Raw genomic sequence first — 21,050 nt, 5'->3', positions numbered from 1 at the left:
ATAGAAGAGGCAAATTCATGGGCGGAAAGTAGAACAGAGGTTGCCAGGGAGTGGGGAAGGAAAAATGGGAAGTTACTGTTTAGTGAGTAGAGAGAGTTTCAGATGGGATGAGAAAAAAGCTGTGGAAATGGATAATGGTGACAGTTCCAGAATATGGTGAGTGTAATCAATACCACAGAAGTGCACACTTAAAAATGGTTGACTTGCTAAAATTTTATGTATAGCTCACCACACAAAAAAATAATTTTAAAAAAGAAAAATCCTTCCTTGTCTCCCAAGTGTCTACCAACTCACAGATAACTCCTTCTACCCAGTACTGAAAGTCCATCAAACTGTCTTTTCCTTTCTCCTCCCACCCCTCTTTCCCAAGTGACATAATTCACACTACCAGAAAGGATACCTCACTGTTTACCCGCCATTTTGTACTCAAACACAACAGAGAGCAAACTAAATTTCCTTTTAAAAAGTAGGGCCTGGTAAAAAAATAATAAATAAATAAATAAGTAAGTAAATAAATAGGGCCTGGTGTTTTCTTATATTTCACAAAAAAATAAGTTCCATTTTCTTGCCCTGCTAGTCATACATACATATTCTTATTTCTAAACATATCTCTAGGGATCCCTGGGTGGCGCAGCGGTTTGGCGCCTGCCTTTGGCCCAGGGCGCGATCCTGGAGATCCGGGATCGAATCCCACGTCAGGCTCCCGGTGCATGGAGCCTGCTTCTCCCTCTGCCTATGTCTCTGCCTCTCTCTCTCTCACTGTGTGCCTATCATAAATAAATAAAAATTAAAAATAAATAAATAAATAAAAAATTAAACATATCTCTAAGTTTAAAGTTCTGGGGACCAAAATGAGATATCAGTATTATATACAGGGCCCCACTAACGTCTAATTTTGTACATTAAAATGTCCTGTACTTCTTAGCTCACAGAAGCATCATGTAAAAAAAAAAATTCCTGTAAATGCAGACAGCTCTATGCAAATAAAAACAAAGGGGAAACTCCTAATAAGGGCAAATTATGTTCCACGATCTATAAGTGCCCCAGATAAAAGTGTAATAAAAAGAAAAAAAATGAAATGATCTTCATTTAGCTCACTAGGCTGAAAAGCCTTCCAAGAATCAGCTTAAGTGTAGAGTGGGTATTGACAGGGGTGAGGAAAAAACACTGACTTTTCCCAAAATCTGTGGCAATGAATTTTCTTTCCTTTACATTTCCTCCCTAGAGCTCTGTCCACAAGCAAAGGGATGTGAAAATAGTCAGAACTGAGGATATGTTAGGAAAAGAAGGAATCAGACCATCTAGGATTTGATAGGCTTTAGATTAAAGTGCTTTATTGGCCCTCTAATAAATGTTTTACATAATTCAGTTTGGTTGCATGACTGCTTTAAATGCAACACTATTTTTAATAAAGAATGCCCTTGAGAAGATTTGAAAATATTGCTTGGCTGCCACAGCTCTAACAAATAGGCAGTTACCATATTTAGTCAATTATTATCACTTAAATGTATTATTTAGCAAACCTTCAGATCGTAAATCTGAGCAAGTCTATAGGGTCTGCCTAAATTACACATTCCTACCACCTCTTCCACATCCTTCAGCTTCATACAAAAATGAAATGAAGCCAAATATATCACAGCAAAGGGGACAGTGTACCAGATCCACTCAACGATCTAGATATATGCGAAGAAATAATGTTCCTTTCGTTCTTTCTCTCAAGATTAAAAGCATCTTAATACCATTCCCTTTGCAGCTCTCCTCAAAGGTAAAATTTATAGCATGTCACATTTTATCTTAAAAATGTGTATGCTTCATAATAATTTCATATTTGAGTGCTTTATCAGCAATTTTTACATGAGAGGCATTCAGATTCCACAATGGGGTAGGAAGGAAACTTTGCATTATAAACAATAGGATCTACAAACATTTTAAAATTTAATTTGGTGGTGTGTTTTTGTTTTTGTTTTTAATTTGGGTTTTGCAATCACACCTGCTTGGCATATTATTAAAATAGACTGATAATGAATGCCCAACACACTTGGTTGCCATGCTAAATTTTTAAAAATTCTGAGGGACCGTGTGCTCCAAATTATTGCTAAGTATAATCGAAAACACTAAAAATATGTTTTTGGTGCCATGGAGGAATCTGCAGAGCCAAAACAGAATGTCCTGATGTCTACCTTCCTGCAAATCCTTGAGACTGGTGCAAGATTCCTTCTGATTTGGCTAATTCAGCCAATGCAGTTTTTCACAATGCAGAGCTCCTAGCAGAGCCTCCTTATATTATAGTCTTACAGGAGTTATTAACTCTACCCTACTGCACAAATTCACCGCACACAGGGCTTCTTTGTGTCCAAGGTCATTATAAGCAGGTTCCCCTGTAACAGGTCCTCTTGGTAGGCTTACACCTAACATTTTCCAATTCCCTCCTGGCATTTCTGCATGACTACCAGGATCCACAAACAACAGCATGCCCTGGCTTTTGTTCTCCTGTTTGACAAATGACTGAACTTCAACAAGGAAGCCATTGAAAGAAAACAAAATCCTTCTCTCTCCACCACTCATTAGAGCCTTCTTACACAGGATAGGGTACCCCTGGGGACTAGGTTAGAATGTAGATAAGACAGCTGAAGGCTGGGGGTGTGCTTTAAATGTCTCAAAAGCAACAGGTATTTTTTTCAAGCAAAAGGCAAAAAGTACAACACATAAGGAGCCGAATTTACATTCCTATACCCTAATGTGACTAATGTAATTTCAGGAGTAATATCACAATATATGTTCTCTGAAGTCACAACAAAACGCTAACTGGATGTTAGTAGAACTGAAGTGTAAACAACATACTAATCTTTGTACTTTTGTATATTTCTGCAAAATGAAGAAAGAAACATATGTGGAGAGCCAGATACGTAACAATAATTATCGTATACCAACCCCATTGGCGGCTGCCATCTGCACTATTGTTTCTATCGCCGATTTATTAAAATACCGCCCATCTCCACCAACCACCATTGAGGATCCCTGGCGATCCTTAAGGTCTATGGAAAAGAACAGACTTTGGATGAAATTCTCCAGATAACATGGCTTCGCCTCAAAACAATAGGTTTTCTTCCGTAATCCACTAGTTCCTGGTTTCTGGTCGTAGTAGGGAGCAGTAGCAAAAGTCAACAGGGGGAGAGGCCCTTCTTCCATTTTTCTGTATTTCCCAGAAATCCATTCATCAAAATCACTCATCTTTCATTTTCACCACTTGGCTCAGCGGGTGTCCAGAGAGCAGTCAAGGGTCCTCAAAATAGTTTGTCCGATCTGAAGCTGCAACAGTGTCATCTGAGTAACTAAAATAGAGGTCGCGCCTGGACGATCACTCTCAACGAGGAAGCTGGGTTAATTCCTTGCTGTCGTCACCCCTTGTGAAAAGTTACGGGCCACACGCCCACCCACACCCACACCACATCTTCAGAGTTGTTTTGGTGAAGACACTTCTGCCCACATAACCGCACCAAATACCCTTCAATTATTTTTGCCTCATCTCCCCGTTAGATAGCTCCATAGGATACTGCATGTGGCAGACTTTAGTCACAAACACCGGATGCCTGCCAGACTCCACTCTCAGAGCCCAGGCAAAGATGCAGCAAGTGCAGTCCCGAGAAACAGGCTCCTGAACAGGACACCCTGGTGTGGCTCCCTCTGCTCCCAACACCCCTTAGAGCAGAGCCTCTCTGGGTACTCATCACTGAGAAGGCCATCTGCTGCTACAGTTGGCCCATGCCATCTAGCAAGTTAAAGGTCAATCTTAAAATGGAAGTGAGGGATCTCAGTTACCTCTGGTTTCCTTATATCACCATTATTTTGATACCCAAGTAATTTTTTTTACAAGCCACATGCAATTCCAGTTGGAAGAAGTCATCCAACAGAACAGATTTATTCACTGCCCACCAAGGATTTAACAAAACAGTAATTCAGCTCTAGAAGAACCGATATCTACAAATACGCCCTGAATGATCAACAGCTTGGTCAGTCCCTGGAACTTAAGGAAATGTGGGAATGGAGATACACCAAATCCTTGAAAATGTAAGCAACACAGGGAGGGGAAAAAAGTATTTTAAGTGCACGAGGTTTGATCAAGTTATTATCTGGAAAAATAATACAAACTTAAGATTAAATTTTGTTTTTGTTTTCTCAGTCTTATTCATTCATTCATTCATTTATACATGGGAGACAGAGAGAGAGGCAGAGACATAGGCAGAGAGAGAGAAGCAGGCTCCGTGTGGGGAGCTCGATGAAGTACTTGATCTCAGGACCCCGGGAACACCTGAGTCGAAGGCAGACGTTCAACCACCGAGCCATCCAGGCACCCCTCATTTTCTCAGTTTTAAATAGACTTGGCTTTTAAGAAAATATTTTTAGTGAAACAGATTAAGTCCTATGCATTTGGACTAAACCTAAGATGTTCTTAAGACATTCTACCTGAATAAATTTAACATCCAACCTCCATTTGGTCCCTCAGATTTCATTAATGATCTATTTAAATGCATACATGTGTCTTTTGTATGTAGTTCAGCAGAAATTGACAATTAAGAAACTTCATTATCAAGGTTTTGGTGAACTTGTTAAGGATGCTTAAAAAGTAAACCAGGACTAGTTACACTACATGTTTAGAGAGTCTGACTTGCACTGGGAGTCCAGGTTTTCACGTGAAACACGAATAATCCCTTGATAAACAAAACCTGGCTATTTTTCGACTAACTCATTAAGCAAGGTCCAAAAGCAAACAGGATGGGGAGCAGCAGACTACCTTCTCTGAATCAAGAATGCTCTTTTACTAGGGGGCTGCTCTGTGCAGGACCAGCTGAATGAACAGGCCCAAGAGCCAAAAGCAGCCACTTGGCAAGGAAGCCTGGTCTCCTTCAAGTGACAAATGGTACTGGCCCAAGGGCAGGGAAGACTGAGACATAACATTAAAACAATTCTCAAGACTACATCTATTAAGGAAAAAACCAGTTGGCCAAAAGACACTTTTTATAATTTATTTGGGGTCTTTATTTACTTTTTAAAAATAAAATTCTTTAGAAACTAATTTATGAACTAAGCTTGCAGTTTTATTTATTTTTTTAAAGATTGTATTCATTTATTTATGAGAGACACACAGAGCAAGGCAGAGACATAAGCAGAGAAGCTTGCTGTTTTAATAGTAGTTTACATACCCACTGTTTTGCTATTTACAATAAACAGTTTTTTTAATTCTTTTTTTTTTTTTTAAAGTTTGGTGCCAAGTTTTCTCTGGTTCTAGATAGGTTTGCAAATTAGGCCAGCATATGTGTCTTGACATATTTAATAATCAAGATTTATGAAGTATCAACCCAATAATCTTTTCACTGGGAATAACAGAGCAGCCAACCACATAATTGGTAGTTTTCTTAACAAGTTCTTGAAATCCCAGGGTAGACTGAGGGGCAGTTGGTCATAAGGGTGCTCCAACATCCCCAGCTGAAGCTTCTCTGCCCACACATTACAGCATGTTCTCTGCTGCTGGTCTGCCACTCTCTCAGTGAAGCTCCTCCTGAAGCTGGAACTAAGAGAGTTAACATTTTGTTAGTTTTTTGCCCGCGCATTGATTTTATTTACTGTTTATAGTTAATGCAAATCAATTTCATAGAATGAGAAGTTATGAAGAATCAAGGTATAATCATGCAAATTCAAAATAGATGTTCAGTACAAAAAATATATAAGCATAAAAGTAGGTTTGTTCACAGCATGAGATCCAACAGATCTGGCTTCAAAGGATAGGAAATACTTGCTTTTTTATCTTGAAGCCTGTAGCCACATCACAAGCTAGAACACCTCTGCTTACCAGTGTGTTTTTGTGCGAACCATAACTTGTTTCTAAAAATATTTTTTTACACTCTAGGTTTATAAAAAGCTGCACTTTTCCAGAATTAAACCTGGACCGAGCAACAGTTTCTAATGCATCTAAAAACTGATACAGAAAGTATTCCAAATGTAACTATTCTGATTCTTAAAAGTTAAAAAACAACAGCTTTCCAAAGTAGTTTTGAAGGAAATATTGCAAATTTAGTAATACTGGTGCTTTTCCAATCTGAACCTTCTAGGTACCTGATATGCGATCTTGAGGTTATTATTTGCCTCTTAATTTCAAGATTTTTAAATATACCTCCTGTGTAGATCATCTTCATATTTTAAAAACTGTTTAACACAGAAGGAAACAGATAGCAGTCACTGAGCATCAAGAGATCATGTGTCTACCCTGTAGAATCAGATCACTAAGTGAACCCAGTGGCTGAACCACTGCATCCTTCTTGCAGGAAACATCTAGGCAGGATTGTGGGCCTTCTTACCTTCCTGTGCATGAGCCTCTTCAGCGAGGCATGGACTGGGGAAGATTCCCTCTCTCATGGCTCTGGCACATGTCAGTAAATACCCAGCAATTTAAGGGCACAGTGATTCCAAGCCTCCACAGGAAAGAATTCTGTACCCCAGAACAGAGAGTAACGCGGCCGGAAACTATATATGTCTGGCACCGTGTCTGTCATTATGCAAAACTAAAGCAAAAAGATGTAACCCTTGCCCTAGAAAAGCTTCTATTCTAAAAATGGGCTTGAGCCATCATTTTATGGACACTGTAGAACTCAACCCCATATAAAAATATGACCAGAAGCAGCAATGTTAGATGAGCTGTGAAGTGTGGTAAAAAAGAAGGGGCGGTAAGAACATGAAGCTTCCTACAGTGTTCAGACTAAGTAGGGCAGCGATTAAGAAACTCATCTGTTTTAGCTTCTCCAGCAAAGGTTGAACTTCATCTTCGGAAACGTTACTGTCGAGCATAGCGAACCCAATTTGGCCTAATGAATTCACCTGCGTTGCCAGTACTCCTTCACAATGACACAAATTACATTTAAACCATATGGGGGATTTAAGGATTACTCCCTTCAGACAAGGAACTTTCATACTGGTCTTGGGTACAATCAATTTCACAATGGCAGAGTTATGAACCCCTTTGCTCCCGGCCTCACAAAGACTTCCAACTCCTGTTGTGAGCTGCGGATACCTCCCTAGTAGAACACAATGGAAACTGCAAGCTTGCCCATCCTTTATTCATTTTGGCTTTCTTTCCATCAGTAAATACTTACTGGGTAGCTAACTACGTTCTTTAGCTGATGCCACAGTACTAGGCATGGGGAAAGGGACCGCTAACCCTGTCTCTGGGGTAAGCACTAGAATGAAAGCTATTAATTGTGCCAAAAGCAGCAGAGATCATCAGACCCCCAGCCTGAAGCCCTGCCCTTGTGACAGCTATGGGTGCCTGCTTGAGTGGTTCAGGTGTGTGACCCAATGGATGGGAAACATTCACTTCTCCCACCAACAGTATGGAAGCATAGAGTAAATGTTAGCCCAGGCTAGGCATTGCAAGATAATGCAAAGACCACATGTTTAGAAGCCAGATACAAATCTCTGACTTTCAACTGCATGATAAATTTAATCTTGAGCAAGTTACTTAACTGAACTAAGCCTGTAAGATGGGGACAGCTCTCAAGGTTGTTCCACGAATTGAATCAGGTGCCATATGTGAAAACACTTAGTGCTGCATCTGGCATCTAGTAGAATGTCAGTAACTGTTAGCCCCCTCACCTTTCCAATCCTCAATTTCCCTATCTCTACAATGGGATAATATCTGCCTCACAAAATTTTTGTGATGAAGACCTCACCAAATGTCTGTGAAAGCCTTTGTGAACTAGAAAATGATATAAAATTAGGAATTTTTTTTTTCATATTCAGGAGGTGGAGAAGAGAAAGAAGAGCATGGACCTTTGTTCTTAAGTTTATGTCAGAGAAGCCACCCTCGTGTGGTGGCCTCGGCCCTGTCCCAGAGGTACATGAACAGACCTATGGCTCTTGAGAGGTTACAGTAATGGGGTGAGACAGGAGAAACAGTTGGGGCAAGATGACAAAATCTCATGAACCACGCTAAAGTTTCTTTTGTAGGCACTGGAATCTATGGAAATTTTTAAGCAAAAGGAATCTAAACTGGTATGTTTTTGGAAAACGAATTGGCTGCCAGTGGTACATCAAATAGCTTTGAGAAGGAGAGACTAGAAAAAGATTAACAAGGATGCAAAAACAGATTCCTTCCTCAGCTGAGGCAGCTCTGACAATCCTGATCAATGGTGTCTTGCCCAGAGCTGCTCCTCTGCCGGCTTCCTGCACAAGACTTCAACTCTGAGTCCTTGGCTACTCTGAGCCCTGTTGGAATTTTCCCCTCCATCATGAAGACACCACCCAAACAGCCTCTTTCCTCTGACTCCTTCTACACATAGTATCTTCCTTCCATTTATCCCCTCTCTTCTCTGAGAACTATCCCTTACCCACCACACAAGAGTAGACTCCTAGCCATGTTCTACTATAGGACCCTGATGCCAGGCCATGATCACCAGAAGTGGATGCCTGACCAAAACTAGATCAATCATATTTTCCCTCCCAGGTATCTAGAATTAGGACTCAAAAGTATACAGATTTGATTCAGTTAGTCTTTGGACTGGGAAGATAGGTAAACTCAGGAGCTGTGGGCCAGGGACAGACATGTCATGAGAATATCCATAAATTATGACTGACAGTCACATAATATGTAAGAATACCTGAATGCTACATGCAGGATGCAACTGTGAATCATCTAGACGTCTCTAAGATTTGTAGACCCAATGTACGGAAAGAATTGGAAAACAATTTAGAATAGGATCAAGCATAAAATAGGTTAGATGAATCTCCTCAAGAGGGTAGGGATTGTGGATTCATTAGACATGAGAATTAGGGAATGTGGTCTGTGAACAAAAGCTGCTTGAGACTCCCTACTGGCATTGTGTTCTGGACAGGGGTGGTTTCATATCCCTATCTCTGGTCAACACGCACTTCAGTCAGCTGACAATGTCACCCCAATTCAATTGGAAAGGTCACCCTTAATTATTTGGGGTGAGAGACTGGTTTTTGAAGAGGGCATTTTTTTAAAGATTGATTGATTTGAGAGAGGGAGAGCAAGTGCATGCACATATGCTCATGCATGGGGGGTTAGGCACGGGGAGAGGGAAAAAAGAGTCTTAGGTAGGCTCTGAGTGGAGTGTGGAGCTGATGCAGGGCTTGAGCTCACAACTGTGAGATCATGACCGTGTGATCACGACCTGAGCTAAAACCAAGAGCTGGAAATTCAACCAAATATGCCACCCAGATGCTCCTTGAAGAGGGCATATTTAGACACAGATTTAGAATTAAGTATGCACATGAAATAAATCAAACTTATAGTATACAAATAATAAAATAAATCAGACTTGTAGCATTAATATTTTTGCAGTAAGTTTGGGAGAAAATCTAAGTATATTTGGTATTTTAAATATGTTAGGAGAATCTGGGGTATTAGTTTATCTAACAGATTAGTCTTGCATTTCCAATTTATAATGTGTAGTTAAGTAACCTATTTTGACTTACAATTTTAAGGAGGTAAGAGAATTTTATCAAAATTATAAACATTGGAACATGCAAGAAAATTTTGTACCATATCCACAGTTTGAAGTTTCAATCATCAGATGCAGATAATTTGCTGTAGTGTTGCAGGGAATAGGGCTGGAAACCCAGCTCTGCTGGTCACTAGCTGTGTGACCTCGGAAAAGTCATTTAGCCTCTTTGTGTGTCCATGGCCTCATCTGTAAAAATGGGAAGAATAACAGACCCCCTAGCTCACTCGCTGTGTGCAGCTATGGTTGAATGAGGTAATACACAGAAAGTTCTAAAACCAGAGCCGGTATAAGATGCCCTAAAAAAGTATCTGCTGTTATCATTATTAGATTATACGGGAACAACTTGAATATTTTCAAGATTTGCTTGTAAGACAAAGAATTTTAGAAGTATATAAGCCTATTTGATTTATAAATGTGCAATGTTCATAGGAATTTGAGTAAATGACTTTATAACTAAGATCACATGCACATACACACACACAGAAACCCACCAACTTACACTGACAACCGAGTCAACAGAGAGAGAGAGGAAAACAAAGCTGAGATAAACTGAGCGGGTAGACAGGGACTGGCTGCCAAGCTTCCTCCAATCTCAGGCTCCTGGGAGGCTCTGCTTCCACTCTACCATCGGCTTTTGGGAGACACTTCTTCTAGAGCAATCCTCCTGGCAACTCACCATAGTCTGACCAGCTTCCTATTACTTGCCACCACCTGCAGCCCTTCCCAGCATTGAGCAGAGCTCAGTGGTGTGTGGCTCCCATTTGCCAGCTCTGAGCCATCTGCTGTCCCACCCAGGCAAGAAGAGGAAGAGAGGAAAGTTGTCCTCTTTCTCCCTTTGAGCAACCCCAGTCAACAGCAAGGTGAAAGGCAGAGTAACATTTACTAGTTGGGTCATCTTGGGCAAAATATCTAACTTCTTGGTACTCCTACTTTCTCATCTTTAAAATGGGACCTGAAAATAACACCTACTTAGACTTACTGTGATCATTTTGCAATACATACAAATAAGCAGATCATTATGCTGTACACCTCAAAGTAATATATTACATGTCAATCCTACTTCAATTTAAACAATGCATCCTTTAAAGAGTTAAAGAAAGAAATAAAACAGTACATACTGCATGGTTTGTTGTATAAAGACACGATGAGTTAATAAAGATAAAGAATAGGATAGCTGGTTTTAGCACCTTGTGAGTCCTCCGTAAGTGTTAGCCTTTATTACTGCCTTGAATCAATCTGAAACGATGTAGCTGTGTTTCATACCTATCTATGAGTATATGTGTTTTAACAGAGTTAGGAAATGTCCTTTAAAGAAAAGGAGAAATTACATTAAATGATAAAGAAAGTACAAAGTCTGAAGAATCCCAAGGGCTGGATGGCTCAGAGTTGCACAGAATCTCAGGCTCAAAGACTCCTGGAGCAGGGCAGCCCTGGTGGTGCAGGGGTTTAGTGCTGCCTGCAGCCCAGGGTGTGATCCTGGAGACCCAGGATTGAGTCCCACGTTGGGCTCCCTGCAAGGAGCCTGCTTCTCCCTCTGCCTCTCTCTCTCTGTTGCTCATGAATAAATAAATAAATGATCCTAAAAAAAAAAAAAAAAAAAAAAGACTCCTAGAGCATATTTTGAAATTAAAGCCAAAATGGTTGCATCAGAGCAGATACATCCTTTAGCATTGGTCAGTCTGTTGTCCATCTGTTTATCCACCCACGTACCCAGCAGTTACTACATAAACTGCTGCATTCATTTCACCAAACACCATGCATCATGGGAAGAGGACAGACTCAAGTTGTCAAGAAACTTTTGGTCTAAAGAGAAAGCAATAAGTCAACAAATCATTACAAAAAAAAAAAAAAAAAAAGTAAGAAGTGCTAATCTGGAACATCAAGAGAGAGTTGTGAATTCTCAGAGGTGAGGGAGAAGGTAAGGAAGGCAATCCCCATCTCCACAAATGCCATTCTTAATTCATGTGGTTGAATCTAAAAACAATCTTTGAAGATGCACAAGGCTTGAGAGACCTTCTCCTACATACTGCACTTAGGAGGAGGGCTCCTGTTTTATTAGAAATTGCCAATATTCAACCATTTTGACCTATAAAAATGGCAATTTATATAGAATTTTTATGTGTCTTTTACTTCCTTTTTGGAGCATTCTCAAGAAAATTTTCATTTAACTCCCTTAAGAATATTCATTAGGTGCTAATATTTTCCTATATTCTGGATATTACCAGAAACTACATATGGAAACCCCTCAGTTTTTTTTTTTAAAGTAAAAATTAATTAACTAATTAGCTTAAAAAGTAGATCTAAAGAATTGCTTTATTTTCAAATCATTTGTGGTTGCTTGCTTCCCTCTTGTGGTGGAAAATGGAAAAACATGCAAGATTTCTCACGACTTCACAAGGAGGCACACTAACACTAGCTGGGCTTAGTGGCATCACACGACTCTAGGGGGCCCTATTCACTTCAAATACAATGGGAATCATGCCCCCTCTAGTTTTGTGCCAGTGGCTGGCCCTTTATCAAATGATTAAAACACAGTGGGATTTCTGGGCTTTTAATAAGGGGAAAGGTTTGGTGAGGTTCTCTGTCTCATTATTAAGGATTTTCTCAATTGCACAGCCTGGAAAAACTAGGATGTCCAGCTGTAAGGAAGTGAATGAAGGTGCCCACAAAAAGGGGATGTCTTTCTGTGGAATCTTTGTGAGCCTAAGTTTCTGTGAAATAGAGATAGTAAAGCTTCCTTTAAAAAATCTGAAAGGATGGACGCCTGGGTGGCTCAGTGGTTGAGCGTCTACTTTCAGCTCCAGGTGTGATCCCAGGGTCCTGGCATCAAGTCCTGCATGGGGCTCCTTGCAGGGAGTCTGCTTCTCCCTCTGCCTATTCTCTGCCCCTATCTCTGTGTCTCTCATGAATAAATAAAAATAAAATCTTTAAAAATAAAAAGTAAAATAAATAAAAAATCTGAAAGTATATGAGAAAAGGCATGTAAAGTACTTATCACCATGCCTAACCAGAGAGGGGCACTCAATAAACATTACCCAAACTACCAAAATCAGAAAGACATGTTGAAAAGGACAGATCACATCCTTCTAACACAGCCTCTGATCTCTAGAGCATGCTAGACCAGGCAGGAATCAATTAATGCTATAGGAGGGTCTGGGTGGTGAACATGTATAATGGGCCAGAGAAAGGCAGCGGGCAGTGTGTGGGAGGTATGAGGGGTGTGGTAGGGAATCTACGAGCCCTGCTCTAACCAAAGGGCTTTGGAATCAGATAGGCCTGGGTCTGAACCCTGCCTTTACCACCTCTGGCTGTGTACGGCCTTTCTGGCCTCAGTTTTCTTATTTGTAAAATAGAGATGACGACACCTGCTTTAGAGGTTGTTGTATACAGGAAATAACCACAGTAGGTCAGTGTGTTGGGCAGTGTTCCAAGAGCTTTATAAGAATTAGCTCATTAGGGATCCCTGGGTGGCGCAGCGGTTTGGTGCCTGCCTTTGGCCCAGGGCACAATCCTGGAGACCTGGGATCGAATCCCATGTCGGGCTCCCGGTGCATGGAGCCTGCTTCTCCCTCTGCCTGTGTCTCTGCCTCTCTCTCTCTCTCTGTGTGACTATCATAAATAAAAAATAAAAAATAAAAATAAATTTAAAAAAATTTAAAAAAAGAATTAGCTCATTAGATCTTTAGACTTAAGATCAATGCTATCATTCCCAGACCCATCTTAGGGACAAGGACACCTGGGGATACAGATGATACACATTTATAATCTGCCCAAGGCCAAATAGCTGAGAAATTGTGGAGATGGATTTTGAACACAGGCAATTTGGCTCCAGAGCCCACACACAACCATCATGTTATGCTGCTTCTTACTGTAGTATGTGGCCATGTGAACAGCAAATAATCAACAATAGCTTTTAAAACAGCAATCTAGGGATCCCTGGGTGGCTCAGTGGTTTAGCACCTGCCTTCGGCCTGGGGTGTGATCCTGGAGTCCCAGGATCGAGTCCCACGTCGGGCTCCTTGCATGGAGCCTGCTTCTCCCTCTGCCTGTGTCTCTGCCTCTCTCTCTTCTGTGTCTCTCATGAAAAAATAAATAAAATCTTTAAAAAAAAAAGTTTAAAAAAATAAATAAAATAAAACAGCAATCTAAAGAACTGTGCATGTTTTCTCCACTCTGAACCATGTATGGGAATTCCTGGGATGAAAAGCAAGCAGTTCAAGTTGGCTGCATGGAGGCACCCTCTCCCGCCCTTAAGGCTTAAGTGCAAACAAGGCTTCAGAGAAATAACAAGTTGGACCACAACATGAAAAGGTTGGGAACCATCAGATTACAGCTCTAGATAACTTTATTCAAAATGTCTACCTTGAAAAAAAACAAAAAACAAAAAAAAAACCAAAATGTCTACCTTGGCAGACACCTGGGTAGCTCAGTGGGTTAAGCATCTGCCTTCAGCTCAGGTCATGATCCGTGGGATCAAGCCCCACATCAGGCTCCTTGCTCAGGGGGGAGTGTGCTTTTCCCTCTCCCTCTGCCCTATGCCCTGCCTGTGTTCTCTTTCTTTCTGTCAAAAAATACATAGAATCTTAAAAAAATAAAAAAAATAAAAAAAGGTCTAATCTTGGGGCACTTGGGTGGCTCAGGCATCTAATTCTTGACTTTGGCTCAGGTCATGATCTCAGGGTCATGAGATTGACTCTGTGCTCAGGAGAGTCTCCTTGAGATTCTCTCCCTCCTCCTCTCCCTCTGCCTCTCTGCCCCTCCACTTGCTTATATGTGCTCTTTCTCCCCCATTCTCTCTATAAAATAAAAAAATAAAATCTTAAAAAAAAGTCTGGCTGTGTACGGCCTTTCTGGCGAATGCAGCATAGTGGAAATCTGTGTTTGAATCCCAACTCTGGATAATTTTTAGTATCTTAGTGATCTTGGGTAAATCACTTACCTTCTATTTCCTCAACTGTGAAACAGGGGTCTAAATATCAGTGTCTTCAGCGTTACTGAAAAGATTAAATGAGAACATATAGCACAGTGCAGAGCAGTACATGTAGGTTCTCATATAGGCTTAATAACAGCCTAGTGATGCAGATAATCTCACTGTTCCCATTCTACAGAAGAGGAAATGAGGTTGAGTGAAGTGAAATGACTTGCTCCACATCTTGCAAGTAATACACTGGGAAGGCAGGTTTCAACGTTGGTTTTAATGCCCAAGCTCATGCTTAAGCTGTTTGATTCCTTTGGATGACCAAGCATATTTGAACTAGAAAATGAAAACAGATCCCAAGGGCAAAGCACATGAACTTTGTGGCCAGCACAGCCCACCTGCATTTGGTGGATAGAGCCCAGGCTGTGGGTTGAAAATTCCACACACACACACACACACACACACACACACACACACACACAAAATTATGTTAAATTTCTAACCCCAGATGCCTGTGAATATGACCAAATATGGTCATATTCACAGGGTCTCTGCAGAGGTGATCAAATTAAAATGAGGTCATACTAGATTGGAGCAAGCCATAAACCTAATGTAAGGAAGGGGAGATTTGGGGAGAGACGCAGAGGGAAGAAAAGCAAGTGAGGCCAGAGGCAGAGACTGGAGCTCTGCTCATTGGTGACTATGGCCACCACTAGGAGCTGGAAGAGGCAGGGGAGGATTCCCTGGAGCCTTCAGAGGGAGCATGGCCCTGCTGACACCTTGATTTTGGACTTGTAAGCCCCAGAACTGTGAGAAAGTAAATTTCTGTTTTAAGCCACACTGTTTGTTGTATTTTGGTACAGCAGCCCTATGAAATTAGTATTAAAAATTAATAAAAATAAATAATATTTTTAAAGGCAAGCCCAGCTCCAAGGACAGCTGATCACTCTGCAGCAGGGTGGCTGGTCTGAGCAAGAGGCCCTTGCACAGACTTCTCCCCACAGATATCCCTTTTCTTTGCCCCAGAGTGTTTGGTTCTTAGCACTAAATAATGCAGTATGCACCATGGCTTGGAATATACAAACACGCCTCTGCCCTGCCTCAGTGAAGAGGAGAAAGACATTTTCGAACTTTGGTACCTGGAATTAGAAGAGTGGACAGTCGCTAAATATTTGATGCCTGCACTGCTGAAATAAGAGCATTCTATGAGCCCTGTGACTGGAGTTTCTGAGGGCAGAGATGAGCTTTTCCAGGCAGTGGCCCAGTACATGGTCTCCTGCCCTGAGACCAACCTCAACTATAAACTTACTATCAACATTAGACGATTCCCAAACCACAAGACATCCAAAACAGAGCACACTCTGCCTGAGTACTGGCATTTAATTTCTAGAGCACACAAACTTGTGCAATAACAATTAGGAACAGAGCTAGAAACTGCAATAGTGAAGGGAGTAGAGCTGGTCTAGTCCATATGGTTGAGGCCCAACACTTAGGCTGCTTCCAAGAGGAGCAGACAGGCAGCAGACAGACAGACACTCATTCCCAGAAGCAAACTTCAGTGTGAGGCAGGAAAGTGATGAGAAACAGTTGGGGGAAGACAGAGACTTAAAGCTAACAAGAGAAAAAAAAGGGTCATGGCCCACCCAGCACCCTTCACTAATATCAGGGTGAGATCTAGAGGAAACAGCATAGCTACAATGCATGTCTAATTTTTTTTTTTTGGTAAATTTTTGTGCCTGTAAATTTTTGTGATTTAACTGAGTGGACTGTGCATCATCATACATTCTACAATATGGATTTAGATCAACCCACCCACGGTACAAGACTTGCCCTGATGAAAACATCGGGTCGCATACAGACTATCATAGGTCATATATTCTGCTCGTCAAAGACAGGCAGCAAACAGAGCTTTGATGCATTACTGGACAAATACTGTGGCCCAGTCCTCCTTATAAATAGCTTTTTAGGTTTGCTAGCCTAAGTCTCCATGATTCTCCCTTCCTACCAGAGTCATAAGACAATTCTTAGATTGCATCTTAGGCTGGCCTGTATGTAAAAGAAAGCAATGGGGGTTAAGGACTTGTGTGGTGATAACTCACCACCGGCTACCTTGCCGTCCTCCTCCCTTCCTATAATACAGGAATTATGAAGACTTCTATTTTAAAGGTCTAAACCTGTGGGCTTACTTTCCACAATGGCCTCCTTGTTTCACCCATACTCCCTCCATGTAGAATGTCTCCACTTTTTCCCGGCTTCCTTTTCATCATCCTTTAAGACCTGGCTTGAATACGTCTCCCTTGGAAGCTTCCCCTGACTGCCCCTCCAAGCACCCTTCTCTAGGGCTCCCAATGGCACCCTCCAGGAGGCACTTGGCACACCCTGTCATAATGCCCACTGGACAATGAGCTCTGCAGGGTGCTGAGACTGTCTCACTGCGCTTGTGTGTGACCCCAAATGCACTGCACAATACTGAGCAATGACAGAATGCTTGGCAAATATCTGAGGGACAGATAGCAACCCCTCAAATATGATTCAGCAGATCCAACCATTTAGTGGAACCACTACACTGATGGGTAGACCCGGGTGCAAACACCAAACATCGTGACTAGCGCTTAAGCTACTCTGGGACGGTTTTGCTTATTTGGGGTTATTTGGGCCAGTTGCTGTGTTCTTTTGAGATGAGATAACTAAGTATCAGGATGGTATATCACTGAAAACCTAAAGTTATACAGAACAGGTCACCCATCCCCCTCCATCTCCCAGGCCCTGGGCATGAAATACTTCCTCCCTGTAAAAAAGACCTATTTGTTCTGAAATTTCTAGGCCAAGGGGTGGGGACATTCTTGATAGGTCACTGACAAAGCTGAGAAGAAAAATGAGAAGGGGGGAGCTGACTGGGGGACCCCTCAGCAAAGAGAAGTTTAAAGTATCTATATTCATATGTGGAATATAAGAAATAGTGAAAGGGATTATGAGGGAAAAGAGGGAAACTGAGTGGGGAAAAATTAGAGAAGAAGAGAAACCATGAGAGACTCCTAACTCTGGGAAACAAAGGGTTATGGAAGGGGTGGGGGGATATGGTGACTGGATGACAGGCATTAAGGAGGGCACTTGATGGGATGAGCACTGGGTGTTACATATTGGCAAATTGAATTTAAATAAAAAATTTAAAAAAATAAAGTGTATATTTCCCATCAAAATCCCCACTAGCAACGTGCTTATCACAACTATGTGTGAGGATTTATGCTAGGTAACTTCCAATGTGTATCATATTTCCTAAACACACCTCTATGACAAATTATTTTATTTTTTAAGTGGAATAAAAAAAAAAAAGTTCAAGCAGGTTTGCCCAAGATTAAACTGCTAATAAACTGGCATATCCAAGAATCAAATTCAAGTCAGTTGATATCAAAACTTTACTGTCACAAATTTCTAATGTAAAAGAGGTCATTTTGATATCCCACTAAGATCCTCAAAATGGTGTGATATCTTTACTCTCTGGTTATTGTTTAGCACATCTGGGATTTGGACTTTGAGAGATGCTAGATCAAATCACATGTGGAGATTTGTTTTGGCAGGAGGTATACATCAGCTCGGTGGGGTGACTTTCCTGAAGCAACAGTGGAATTTCAAAACAACCATAATAATGCACATTTGGGTTGCATCTTAGAGTTCCCAAAACCTTTGTGTGCCTGTTATTTCTCATAAAACCCTCTGATTAAGACAGATATTAGAATTAATCCCTTTTTACAAGTGAGAAAACTCAGCTTTACATCAGTTAAGCAGGCTCCATGATAATTGTACAGTAAATTGTACAACCGAGATTTGCACCAAAATCTTCAATTCCAGCCCATCACTATGCACTTAAGTTGTTTGGTAAGATTTGGGTAGCTACCATGTGGCCTGCCTTCCATCTAGCATTAAGTCAGTAGTCTACAGAAGCACCTTGGATTATGGAGTTCTGGAATCTTCCCAACAATTATTCCCAGCAGTATACTTTTAAATAGAACAACAAAGGTATTATGCATTGAAACCATATGCATTAAATCAGTGACTACTTCCTGCCTCCACCTTTACTTCACTCTCAGCCAAGGTCTCTCTCATTGATTTGTACTTGCCCCCAAAATCATCTCATCAGAGAAGGCATCCTGTTCTTCCCTCCCCACTCAAGGTAGGGCTGGTTGCTCTCCTCTATGTTCCAGGATTCTTTGGACTTCTCTCAGATGAAGCGGGTTGAAGTGTAGCCACTGCCACCTACTCCCTGCAAAGATATGTCCACCCAGAACCCACGAATGTGATCTTGTTTCATAAAAGGGTCTTCGAAGATTAAGGATCTTGAGCTGAAACCATCACGGATTATCTGGATGGGCCCTCGATCCAATAACAAGTATCCTTAAAATAGAGAGAAGAGAAGACAGATACATATGAAGGCAGAGGCAGAGACTGGAGTGTTATAGCCACACATGTGGAATACTTAGCGCCACAAAAAGCTGAAAGATGGAAGGAAGGATTCTCCCCTGGAACCTTCAGAGGAAGCGTAGACCAGCCAACACCTTGACTTCACATTTCTGGCCTCCAGAGTTGTGAAAAAAGAAATTTCTGTTGTTTTAAGCCACCTGGTTTACAGTCATGTGTCAGCAGCCAGAGGAAATGAACACACTAGCATTTGCACCATATTTTTGTTAACTGCCTGTGGATGCTCCTCTACCAGCATGAGCATTCTGAGAACAAAGACTTTGTCTTACTCACCTCTGCACCCCTAGCCGTCTCACACAGTGCCTGTACATACAGAGAGTGCTCAGCAATGCTTGGTGAATGAATAAATCCATCTAGTCCAGGAGGTTTTCAGCAATGCTGGCATGTATTTCTTGCAGCTTCCCATCAGCAGCAAACATTAGCCTGGGCCACGGAATCAGTCACAGATTCGCCTAAAATATCCATCTTCAACTACCCACTGCTGCCTGAGAACTCCAACAGGGTAAAGGCCTCAAATCAATGAGCCTGTGACAGAGAGTCTCAGCAACCATAAACCTCTGCCTCACAGATGGAATTCAAGGGATAATGCATAAATAGAGACAGAATAAGACATCTATGTGGTAGATATGGTAGCAGACACAGAAGACCTCCCCTTGGCCCTTCAATGGCCTCGGCATTTGGAGAAACCATAATAATCATTAGAATCACCCAAATCTTCTGTTTACTAAAGACTATGTATGTAAGTGCCTCACAAATTTTGCTTCATCATCACATGAATGTTTCAAGGCAGATATTATTAGTCCTTTTTTTATACCAAACCTACACACAGGGCAAATAGCTATGGCGAACTGTATGATCATGTTTTTCTCGTGGGTTTGACAACCTAGGACTTGGTGCTGACTGGGGGCCCAGCTCAGAGAGGCAGTATATGGCTTTTGTAACAGGTGCCAACCTTACTCTCAACTCCATTTGAATTTCCTATACTTATTTCCCTTTTGCTTCATTTTTAAACATACTTTGCTTCATTCTGCTCCACAGAATGCATTTCACTTGAGACAGTGTAACATAATAGTTTTATCACTAAAGCAAAAGATCTTTCCCCAGCCCCACCCAGTTATGCCATCGCAGCTCCATTTTCTGGCCTCTTTGTCATCATGGATGATCTCTTGGGAGTCAGGTGGGCACAACTTTAACATCTAGGTTTCTGGCTTCTGTGGCTTAGAGCGGGCAGGACTCTCATCCTAGCTCAGGGCCATTTTGTCTACTCGTGTTTTAACAATCCTTCTCATAGTGCACAATTTATAAATGCCTAACCAAAGCATGTTTAAATATATACAAGAACGGAAGAGAACGATACCCCCAGGCCACTGTGGGCATCTGCAGAAGGAAAGCAGAATGCTAGAATCTCCCTCAGCAGGAACTGCCCTCTAAGACCCTCTTGACGGCGCAGTGTGCTTAAACTTAAATATGGTAATTCATTTTAAACAGTTATGCTAGAGTATTTTCATTTAAATTAATGCTATCTTCTTCAAAACAATCATCTTGGGAAGCAACATATTTATTCAAACAATGCTCACATTTGTACTAACATTTCTGGAACTCTTTCTCAGCAACTCTCTTAACAGTCTGTGGGCACTTCCTTTGAAAATCTTCAGTCATAACAAATTTCATCCTCTGAGAGTAGATTTGAACTTTGGAAAGAGACAAAAATTGGTTGGAGCCATGTCTAATGAATAAAGTGGGTGATCAAATCTTGTTACATCGTTTTAGGTGAAAAATGAGGCATGACTATAAAATAATGTGACTGGTTTTCCTAGGTGACCCATAAACCGACTGGCTGAAAAATAATTCCCATAGAGGAATTTCAAAATGCTTTGAGCACTAGACGCATCACTGGAGTAAGTGTACAGTTCCCAGAGTGGTGATTTGGCAGGGTACAATACTAATTTGGATATATAAGTTCAAATATGTTTGTAAAAAAAGAAATCTGATTGCTTACACTCATGAAAATGAAGAAGCTATTCTGGCGAAATTTCTCCTCCTTTTTTTTTTTTTTTTTTTTTTTGACAGCTGATCTGCTTTGGACAGGGAGTCTGCTGAGAAAAACCTAGTGGTGATTTTCTTTTTTGTGTGTCGGT

At 41.1% G+C, this 21,050-nt stretch overlaps 1 protein-coding gene across 9 annotated transcripts in view; it reads right to left on the bottom strand.

Moving 5' to 3' along the window:
* The window catches only part of PGM1 (phosphoglucomutase 1), a 157,434-nt gene that overhangs the window by 126,369 nt on the left and 10,015 nt on the right, over positions 1-21,050 (bottom strand). For 8 of the 9 annotated variants that reach the window (XR_013376407.1, XR_013376408.1, XR_013376406.1 and 5 more), the window contains exon 1: positions 2,932-3,246. The exons of the other annotated variant lie outside the window; for it this stretch is intronic. Coding sequence is in view for 5 of the 8 variants with exons in the window: in XM_077892090.1 (XP_077748216.1) it covers positions 2,932-3,231 (300 nt within the window). In the remaining 3 variants the exon portion in view is untranslated. Of the gene's footprint in view, positions 1-2,931; positions 3,247-21,050 lie in introns of those variants that run through there. 9 annotated transcript variants of the gene reach the window in all.

Source organism: Canis aureus, chromosome 3 (genome assembly GCF_053574225.1).
Source record: "Canis aureus isolate CA01 chromosome 3, VMU_Caureus_v.1.0, whole genome shotgun sequence".
Classification (NCBI taxonomy): domain Eukaryota; kingdom Metazoa; phylum Chordata; class Mammalia; order Carnivora; family Canidae; genus Canis; species Canis aureus.
This window is presented reverse-complemented; position numbering and strand designations above follow the sequence as displayed.